The 10,129-nt window shown below is 51.7% G+C and overlaps 1 protein-coding gene across 1 annotated transcript; it reads left to right on the top strand.

Moving 5' to 3' along the window:
* Nucleotides 1-2,478: 2,478 nt before the first annotated feature.
* On the top strand, nt 2,479-9,830 carry FUNDC2 (FUN14 domain containing 2). Its single transcript, XM_005527439.3, has 5 exons — nt 2,479-2,630; nt 3,069-3,219; nt 4,524-4,599; nt 6,522-6,656; nt 7,079-9,830. Exons 1-5 carry the CDS (start codon nt 2,612-2,614, stop codon nt 7,154-7,156), a joined length of 459 nt encoding a protein of 152 aa, XP_005527496.1. The 5' UTR covers nt 2,479-2,611; the 3' UTR covers nt 7,157-9,830.
* Nucleotides 9,831-10,129: the final 299 nt, after the last annotated feature.

Here is a 10,129-nt window from a genome sequence, read left to right as displayed (position 1 = left end):
GCTGGAGCTCATCTGCCCATCCCCAAAGGCACTGTCCTCCTGTGCAAACGTGATGGAAAAGCCATGACAGGCTCCTGCCATGCAGACTCACACAGAAACATATTTTGCCAGAGCCAAGGACCCACACACACGCAGAAAGCGCTGGTTGTTTCCCTGAAATGTGCAGTTCTCAACTGGAGCAGATAAAAATTACTCAAAATCATTTGAACTATGTTGCATTTCTTTTGGAACTTTCTTTTTGTGTGTGAGAGAGAACAAGCTTCTCAGGAACACTGAGTATCTCAGAAGCAGCAGCCACACACAGGGCACTCACCCTTCCTGGCACCTGGAAAACGGTTGTGCCACGTGGCACAGATGTGTTTGGAGCACCAGGCAGGACCCCTTATATCAGCACTTCCAAGTTACTGCACCCCAGCAGCGATGGGGCAAAGAGAGGCTGCAGCCCAGTGCAGTTCTTGGATGGGCAAACTCAGACACAGGGACCACCAGGGAACAGCAGGGCTGATGCCATCAGCACCCCTGAGTATCCAGAAAATCCATCCCTAATGGATCTACCTTAGCATCACAGTAGAAATACTGACATGGAGGAGGTCCCAAAACGAAGCCTGCTTTCCTCTGCTGCATTTCCCTGCAATAAGTAAATAAGTCAGTGGAGCATTTCTGCTTTCTCTCTTGTTCCTCACATCAGAGACGTCTCTGAATGAGTCAGGCAGCAGAAGCACTCACTGGAAGCTCCCATGGGCTGGTGAGTTCAGCCTGGCCATGGAGGCTGGAAGGTTGTGGTGGTGCCAGGAGGGAGAGAAAGCCTTTGAGATGGGGAGTGGTGTTTCATGCCTGTGCCTCCAAGGTGAACACCAGAAAGGCACCTGGAAGGGAGCTGAAGTGGCTGTAGGCTGCTGAGGTGCTACTGCTGGGTTCTGTCCTTGCACCCACCATCCCTGTGCCACCCACTGCACCAGGCTGTGCCTGACCCCACACACAGGAGCCCCCAACCATGAAGCACCTCCACCTTGTCACCTCTCCTTGAGAGAAGGAGAGATCTTTCTCTCCTGCTGGAGGAAGCTGAGAGCTTGCACCAGATGAAAGTGCACATGTGCTAGGAAAGATGAGGCCATGCTGCAGATGCCCAGGCCATCAGACGCCCCTGGGATTGTGTGTGCAGGAGAGCCCACAGCTGGAGGTACCAAAGAACACCTGGCCTGGCATGAGGGCATCCCTCTGCTCAGGGCATGGGAGACAAAACAAGGGACATGTGCTGCCCAGGGGTGGAAGTCTGTCATGTACCAGATATGCAGGACACCCCAGTGCCACCTGGCACTGGTGTTCAGACTGGATTTCTAGGAGCCAACTTGCCTCCAGCCATCCCTTCCCCAGCCCTGGGCACTTCCTTCCGTGCCCAGGGAAGTGCTGTCCTATCACTTTGGTCTCAATGTGGACACACTGCTCCAGCCCGTTCCCCCTTATCAGGACAGTGCAGGAAACACATGGGATATTGCTGCAGTTCCCAACACGTCCTGACCTGCATGCAAAGATGTCCTGACCAGTGTAGATGAGTGCTGCTTTTAGTTCCTAGAAGAGTGCTTAGTTCCTAGAAGAGTATTTGTTCCTCTACCCATCCAGCGTTGCCTGTGCTCCTGGTCCCAATCACACACTGCTTTCCATTAACCCCAAATGAGGGTCAAGTCTCCTCTGTCACAATCTCTCCATGAGTTTTTTTCACTTTGTTTGTTTAAGGTTTTTTTGTTGTTTGTTTTTGTTTTTCTTTTTGTTTCAGGATTTCCATCTTTGCTACGCCCTCAGCAGGTGCATCCCCAGCTGCGAAGTAGGTGGCATTTGTTCTAGAGGAGCACGAGTGAGTAATGGCCCAGAAATCAGGTGTTATTATTTCAGGGGAAACAGTAAAATGTGTTCCTACCAGGCAGCATGCCCAGGCTGCCCAAATTGCAAATTCCAGCAGGACTCCCGTGCTGCTTCCAACGCATCTGAGCTCGCGTGCCAGGGTGCTCGGCTGCCCAGAACGCTGCTGGGTTTGGGGTCCTTTTAGCAATGGCAAAAAGCGGTTTATGCTCTGTGACAGCTCGCAGACAAGCAAGAGCTCCCACGCCAGAGGAAGCAAACCACGGCGGCCTTTAGGAACCCCTTTGTCCCTCCCTGGAGGCCGCTGGTGCAGTGCTGCTACTGCACACCCGCCAGGACAGCGGGGCCGAGGGGCCCCGAGGAGCCGCCCCGGGGCGGGCGATGCTGCGGCAGCACAGGAGCCCTTCCAGAGGGGAGCACCGAGGACAGCACTGCGGCACAGGAGCCCTTCCAGAGGGGAGCACCGAGGACACCACTGCGGCACAGCCGAGGCCCGGGGGGCACGGCCACGGCCGCGCTGCACCCACACGCGCTCCCGCTCCTCCCCTTGCACCCCTCTCCCCTCAGACCCCTCTTTCTTCCTTCCCGCCCCTCTCCCCGTGCCTGCCCATCTCTCCGCCCCTGTCCCCGCCCGTATCTCCTGCAGTCCGTCTCTCCCCTCGTCCCTCTCCCCTCGTCCCTCTCTCCCCGTCCCTCTCCCCTCGCTCCCGGTGACGCGCGCCGTGCCCGCGTCTGCGCGGAGCGCAGCGGCGTCATGGCGGTGCCGGGCGGAGGTGGGCCGGGCCGGGCCGGGCCGGGCCGGGCTGGCCGGGCTGGCCGGGGATGGCTCGGGGCGCGGGTCTCCCCACCCCTCTCCTCCTGGCAGCGGGTGCCCGGCTCCCCCAGCTCGGCCTCCCCGCTGCAGAGCGCGGCGGCGGCTGCCGGGGCCTGGCCCCGCTTGAGGGCCCGAGGGGGAGGCTCCGGGCACAGGTCCCCAGACCCGGCCGCTCTGCGAGGGGCGTCCCCGAGGGGATGAGGGGTCCCGGGCACGGGGTCCCGGAGGCCTTGGGAGGGGGCTGAGGGACCTGGGAATTGCCGGAGACCTGGGGAAGTGCCGCTCCCCGTGAGCTGTGTGTCTGGGCAGGGATCCTGTGCCCCTGGGGAGGCACCGGGCGGCTGCAGGGGGCTGTGGTACGGTGGTCCCAGCACTGAGCCTCTCCAGGTGCCTGCAGGTGCGAAGGACGAGACATTCAACGTGCTGGACCTGGCGGAGTACACCAAGAACCGGCCCTGGTGGCGCAAGATCTTCGCCCCCAACTCGGGGTCGAGCGCTGAGAAGTACAATGTGGCCACGCAGCTGGTGATCGGAGGGGTCACGGGATGGTAAGATGTGCCGGGGTTGCCCTCGCTGCTCATGGCAGGCGCTGGCTGGGTCTTCGGGATCACGCTGACAGGTGCTGGGTAGTCATGTGGCAGTCATTCAGAGAAGGCTCAGCCTGCTGTCCCCTGGCATCATCTGCTGAGCTCTGTGAGGTCTTAAATGGCTATAAGTTGAAGAGCTGAGACTGTCTCGAAGGGAAGAAAATTGCACCAGACTGCAATTATTTTTAACTTCTGGCAAAAAGTGGTGCTGTTGAATTAGGACAGGCAAATATGCACCCCTTGAAACAAAGATGTCTTATCCACTGGAGGTGGGTGTGCTTCAGGCATCTGCATTAAAAACCTCCTGGGTTTGGAAGTTCCCAGGGTTTCCTTTCACTTGTAGCTGGGACTGAGTGTGGCTCTGTTTGCAGCTTTGTTCCCACAGCATCATTTGAGTTGAAAATTTTATGCAGTCACTGCTTTGCCTCTTACCATTCCCCTTGTCTTCACCTGGCAACAGGGTAATTGTTTAACACTGTATGACAGAGCTTTGTCTTCTCAGGGAAGAGTCACCTGGCCACCTCTCTCTCATATCTTCACTAAGTGTATTCAGAAATGGGTAAAGGCAGGTTGCTGTGTTGTTTGCAATGCTCATAAGGAACCTGTGTTCCAAGGAAAGTGTGGTTTGGGTGGCACCAGCCTGTGGCTGCATGACTGAGCAGTGGGGTGGTGCTGGCTGCAGTTCTGGTGGCTGCAGGACTGTTTTTCATGTTGAAAGCAGGAAACCCATTTTGGAGACCAGTATAGCCTTAGATCACTGCTGTGTGCTTATTCCATCATTTTTCTCTTCTGAGAAATGAAAAGATAAAGTAAGTAATTGTTTACTTCTTACTTTACAAATAAGTAAGAAAGAGGCTTGTGATTTGCTCCCCATGCTCTATCATGGAGCAGCACATGTACAGTACAACAGTACTCCCTAAATTCCCCTTCGAGATGATACCGGTTAAAAAAAAACATCAAAATGTAAAATCACTTGTTGACTTTGGTGAAATCACAGGTCTGTGATTACTCTTTTGGGAGAAGGATGAGGTTAAGAATCAAACTGAAAAAGGCTGGAATGTGACAGCACAAAGTGAAAAGCTATAAAGCATCAATTTTGGCTGGGTGCAAATCCTTCTCTCTGGTTGCATATAAGTTTCTTCTGCTGTTTGTCAGGCTGTCTCCAGTGTTGGGTAACTCCTGCCAAAGGCAGCCTTGCCTGTGGGAAGCATTATGAGTAGTGTGTGTGGTTTCATTCTCCTGACTGAATCCTAGTTGATTTGTAGGTGTACTGGATTCATCTTCCAGAAAGTTGGAAAGCTGGCAGCTACAGCAGTGGGAGGAGGCTTTTTCCTACTTCAGGTGTGTATGAACAGCAGCCCATGCTTTCTGAGAACTGTGCTGCTGGGGACAGAGGTCTCTCTAGGAACCACTGCCTGTTGGGAACTGTGGGGTCAGTCCCCCTCCCTGCCAGGGGCTTTGTGTGGCTGTGAATGTCAAAGGTATGTGTTCTCCAGAGCACATGGATGCAGCAGCAAAGCAGGGTCATAAACTCCAGGAATGCTAGTGCACATCTGACTCAGTCTTCTCGAGTGTGGCCCGGCTAGCTCAGTGATGAGGTTTCTCTTCACTCGAGTTTCGAGCCAGCATATGTTTGTGGGGTTCACTGATTTTCTTCAAGAATCCAAGTCTATAGAGCGAGTAAAGAAATCAGGGGGGGACTCTCTCTCTGGTTTGCATTCCACAGTTTATTTCTGTGAAGGGGAATCCAAAGGATGAGAGACAAAGGATTTGGGGTTTGGGGGGGTCTCTTTTAACAGGGTTTCTCAGAGGGAGGGAACATCAGAGAGGGAACCAATTATTTTTCTCAGTTAGTACATCTTACAAACTTTCTACAAATCAAGGTTACACACGCCAAGATAAAAAATAACAGACACCAACTTCTTCAAATGCCCACAAAGGTGTGGGAGTATTCTATACAGAGGGGCAGAGGGGGAGAGAGGGGGGGCTTGGTTTCCTGGCAACACAGGGGGGAAAGAAAGGGAAGGCAAGGTAAGCATGCCCTCTCAGCTTCCATAGCTCAGAGGCATTCTGGGACAGGAAAAAGTTACAAACTTCCGTGTAGGAAAGAAGAGTTCTGTTCTCCCAACCCCGTGCTTTCCTGGGCTAACGAAACTTCAAGCAGCTGGAAATGCCAGCGGGGTCCTCTCTTTACTCTACCCGGCCTTTCGCCGTGGGGCTGAGGAGAGAAACTTCCGTAACCATGGTAACTTGACGCCAGGTAAACAGGAGAAAGAGAAGCTGGGGGGGGAATCACAACTAAAAGATGGGAAAAGATACATTTCAGGCTATCAACTACAACACATCCACTGAGGATCTGCTACCAAAGGCCAGGCCAGAGGCACAGGAGAGCTGTTACTGCAGGGGCAGCTGAGTGGAGCATGAGACAGCCTTCAGCTGCAGTGAGCCGTGCTGCTCTGCAGGACAGGCTACCATGCTGAGTGCTTTGCCTGTGGACATACTGTCCCTGGAGGAACAGCCCTGGATGTCAAGAAGGATTTAGCCATATCTTTGATATGCTTCATGCCAGCCTGGCTTCCTGAGGAGTCCAGTCAGCACAGATGGGGCTCACTGCACTGGGGAGGAGGAAAGAAAGGAGATCTCTCTCTGTTCCCTACCAATTCTGCTGGTTTCCAAGAGCCCTGGCACTGAGGGAAGCTCCTGGGATGTTCCTGGTGCATCCTGGAGCAGGTAGAGCAGCTGTCAGGCCTTGTTCAGCTCTCACCTGTTTGCTCCTCCGGCAGACAGGTCTTGTGTGTGACTCATTCTCCCTCACTCTCCTGCTTCTGCTTGTTCTGCTTAAAGTCAAAAGCTTGCTCTGGGCAGAGGGAGTTCCACAGCTGAATCACCCTGAGCAGATAAAATAGTTTGAAAGGAATGGGCTATTAATAGCTGTGTTCACCCACAGCAGCAGGAGAACTGCAGGGAGTCCTAACAATATCCATGGCAGTTGTGAGGGGGAGGTAATGCCAGCTTTACACTGCGGAAGAGAGGCTGAAGCAGGCTAAGGTGCAGTGTGTGCCCAGCTGTTGGGGGATTACTGTGGGTGACATGTTACAGAACACTTGACACAGCTCCAGGGGTGGTGTTCTGTCCAGTTTTTAAGACAGTGTGCCCACTGGACAGGACTGGAGTGGGAGGTGGCTGTGGTCAGGGAAGGTGGGTCTGTTTAGCTGTGGTCATGCAGGACGTCAAGAACTTTTTTCTAATCCTCAAAACTCTAGATTGCAAACCACACGGGATACATCAAGGTGGACTGGAATCTAGTACAACGGGACATGAACAAAGCCAAGCAGCAGCTGAAATTTCACAGCAGTGGTAATAAAATGCCTCCAGAAGTGAAAAGCAGAGTGGATGAGGTGAGACAGCTCTCCCAGGGCATGTGCTGGAGGGACAGCAGAAAACAGGATTTACTCCTGAGCTGTTATGGACGTTCAGTTGTGCAAATACAAGGAGGGAATTCTTTCATGACAGCAAAATGGGAGAGATGGCAAAAGCTATGGGTGTTGTCTACCTAAAGTTTAGGAAGATGTCATTTCCCATAGCATTCTCCTGGAGGACCTGACTGCTCATGGCTGAGCAGGTGGAAGATGTGGCTGTGTGCTGTTGCATTTAGAGAGGGGAGGTCATTAGGTAGGAAGCTTTTCCCAAATCTGAGCAGTGGCATCTCTGTGAGCATCACTTGCCTCAAAGAACAGCCTGAGGGATTTCTTCTTAGCAGGAAGGTCAGTGGGTGGCCTGATGTTGTTGAACACTGTTGTCTCTTCTCATCCCTGCTTAGGTGATCATATTTCTGAAGAAGAATGTTATCCTGACTGGAGGATTTGCTGGAGGATTCCTGCTTGGAATGGCATCCTAGAAGCTGCACTCTCCTCTTATGCCCAACCACCCCTCTCCTCCTCTACTGCTGTTATCTCTCACTTAGAAGTCAAAGGATGTTGCCAACAGACTCGGTCCCATCTGCTCACAGGTTCCAGCCCTTACTTCTTACAACGCTGCTTCTGATTTCCACATTTTTCTTCTGTCTGGGCTCTTAGTGTGCCAGGGTTGATCTGGAAGCTTACAACTCCCACTGTATCATGATTTCCCACCAAATATGCCCAGTCTCAAATTTTCTGAGTTTCAACTTCATAAAAATGTAGTGGCAGAGAAACCTCTTAAATGTGCTTCTTCCAGGTGCTCAGGACTGTTCTGTGTACCTTTGTCTGCCAGTATATGTGTCAAACAGCTGTAAGCTCTTCACCACAACTTAGCTTTCAGTATTCCTGCCCTGGTACCTGGAAAACCTCTGCTTCCCTCTGCACAGAGGTGGTCTGTGCAATCCAAAATGTGGTTGACTGTCCTGGAGTGGATGCAGAAGTGTCAGAGGACAGCCTGAGCTGTGTCCAGGACAGGGGAATATGGATTTTCCTGCCCTCCTCCTGTTGTTGCACTGCACATAGATGGCCATTTGGCTGTCTCTGCTGGTATCCTTCCCCCTACTGGAGCTGCAGCACTGGCACTGCTGATGGAAACTGAGCACTGAGGCTGACTCTCCAGGCCCTTTCCTCATCATGTGTTCTGAAAGTCACCGAGTTCTGTGCTGTAGAGCCACCTGACTGCTCAGCATTTGAGGCTCTCTCCTGCTTCCAGCAGGTCCAGCCTGGCTGTGTCAGACAGGGGCATTTCAGCTGTGCCACTTACTGTAAATCACCCTGGGCCTCTGACTGGGGTTTCCATGTCTACCACGACCTTCTCTGGTTGCTTTGGTGTTGGTGATGCTTGTTGAGCTGTAACTGTGTGGGACAGGATTGTAGACAGGAACTGCATCCCTACTTAGGGTACATTGTACTGGTCCAGGTCCCTGTTGCCAGCTCTACTGGAAAAAGGGGCATGAGGTGAAATCTGGAGTGCAGTCCTTTACCTGCCTCTGAAGAGCACAAATTCCTTCTCCCTGGTTTCTGCAAGCAACTGAAATGACAAAACTTTTGTGAAAACCAGACTGTGCTCTTGTGAGAGCGGTTCATTTGCATATTTCCACCTCAGTTTTGTTCTTTCTTTGTGTTTGCCATTTTCACAAGAAAAGCTGTTTGCTTAGTTCTATCAGCTGCAGCCCTTCTGCAGGAGATGAGGCAGCCTAGGTGCAGAGCTCAGCTGTTTTTGGGCAGTCTGACTCAGCACAGTTGTGTGTAGTACAGAAATCCCCCAGAGGTATTCTGGGAGCATAGAGACTTGCCTGACAACATGGTGATGTCCTCCAGCAGGTATAGGGAGGAGTTCTTGCCCAGAATGTGGGGTTTTATAGGAAAGTCTGCTCATCCTTCAGTGGGAAATGTGGTAGGGAATAATGACACTCATGGGTGGGTGGTTTGCAGCACCTGACTCAGCAGCTGCACCCCATTTCCAGTACTGTGCAGTGGCTCTGTGATCTGCTGCTCTCAGTATGGCTGGAAAGGGGATCTTCCCCTGGGAGCTGCTGGCAGAGTTGAAATGGTGTGTTCTTCCACCAGAGGGTTTGGAACGAGCATGAGCACTTGGTAATTTTGTTTCAGCTCTGTTGATTGAAGCATCCATATAGCACCACATTGAGTAAGCTGCTTTTCTTACCTTCAGGATCTGGAAAGAGGCTGCAGGTAATTCTGCAGAGACAGAAGTTGTTGTCTTAGCTCCTGTCCTGCCATAGATGGCCAAGGAAAATGAAGGAGCAGCTGGTCTCACTGTAAAATCCTTTTAACAATGGCCTTCCTAAAGGCCATGTTTGACTGCAGGAGTGATGGCATGCAGCAAATAGGTCTTCAATAAATTGGTATTTAGCAGTGGAGTGACAGATAGTGGGGTTTTTTGGGATTTGGTTTGCTTTTCTGTAGGATCTGCAGACGTGAACATGCATAAATTGATACATTGGTCTTGCAGGGTATCTCTTGTTCCTGTAGGGCAACAGCATTGTTGTTCTTTGGCTGCAGAACACAACTTCTGAGATGCACTGATCTCCACAAAGCTGTCTCCAACGACAAAGCTCAAAGGAAATAATTAGCAGACCTTAGGGTTGTTTTTTGGGCTCAAATAATTCACTACTTCTGCCTTACCCTAGGTGGGGTGAGTTCTGCTCAAGTCCCAGTTTGCTGCTACAGAGAGAAACGGCCCATAGAGGGAGCTAAAATGCTTGTATTGCTGCTGAAAGGGGAAACAATTAACAGATTTATGCTGAGTTTGATGTGAATGTAGGCAGGGTATGGACAAGGACATCAGGATGTGGCAAATCTTTCTGCTGTGCTGGTGTTGGCTCGTGGCTGCACTGTTTGATGCTGTGGGTCCACACTGGAAGGTTTGATGCTGAATCAGTCTTTGTGGGGATGCATTTTCATTGCTGCAGGTGCCAAGATGAGGTGTCCCTTCCCTTCCCCCCTCCTGCTTCTTTTAGTCGTGTTTCAACAACTTCTGACATCTGTTACACTATGAGAAGATTTCAAATACATTAAGCTTTTAAAGTGGTTTTATATATTATATGTAAATGCTTGTTGAAGTGATATTTTATTAAACAGTTTTGCTCTAAATGCTTCTCTATGTGATGTTTGTTGGCTTCCTGGGAACCAGCACGTTCCTGTCTCACTGACTGAGGGGAGCACCTACAGCCAGAGCAGCAGCAGGAGTGTAGCAGGTAGCACATGGGGACGTGGGTTAGTGGTCAACTTGGCAGTGCTGGGGGAATGGTTTGACTCGATCTTAAAGGTCTTTTCCAACATAAACCATTCTGTGAAGGCACAAGCCTCCCCTCATCCATGCAGGTAACCTGGGCTACCTTAATAAATCCATCTCGCTGATCATCCTGGCACTGATCACCCGTATTCCCAAG

This window comes from Pseudopodoces humilis, chromosome 15, assembly GCF_049639895.1.
Source record: "Pseudopodoces humilis isolate 2021_Gansu_Grassland_sample_001 chromosome 15, ASM4963989v1, whole genome shotgun sequence".
NCBI classification, from domain to species: Eukaryota; Metazoa; Chordata; class Aves; order Passeriformes; family Paridae; genus Pseudopodoces; species Pseudopodoces humilis.
The sequence above is the reverse complement of the archived record's forward strand: the minus strand, read 5'-3'. Positions and strand labels throughout refer to the sequence as shown.

Bases quoted from the DNA above. Each gene is read 5' to 3' on its own strand.
- FUNDC2 (XM_005527439.3), top strand. The intron at 3,220-4,523 runs GTAAGATGTGCC...GTTGATTTGTAG, and splicing joins ATCGGAGGGGTCACGGGATG to GTGTACTGGATTCATCTTCC. The intron at 4,600-6,521 runs GTGTGTATGAAC...TCAAAACTCTAG, and splicing joins GAGGCTTTTTCCTACTTCAG to ATTGCAAACCACACGGGATA.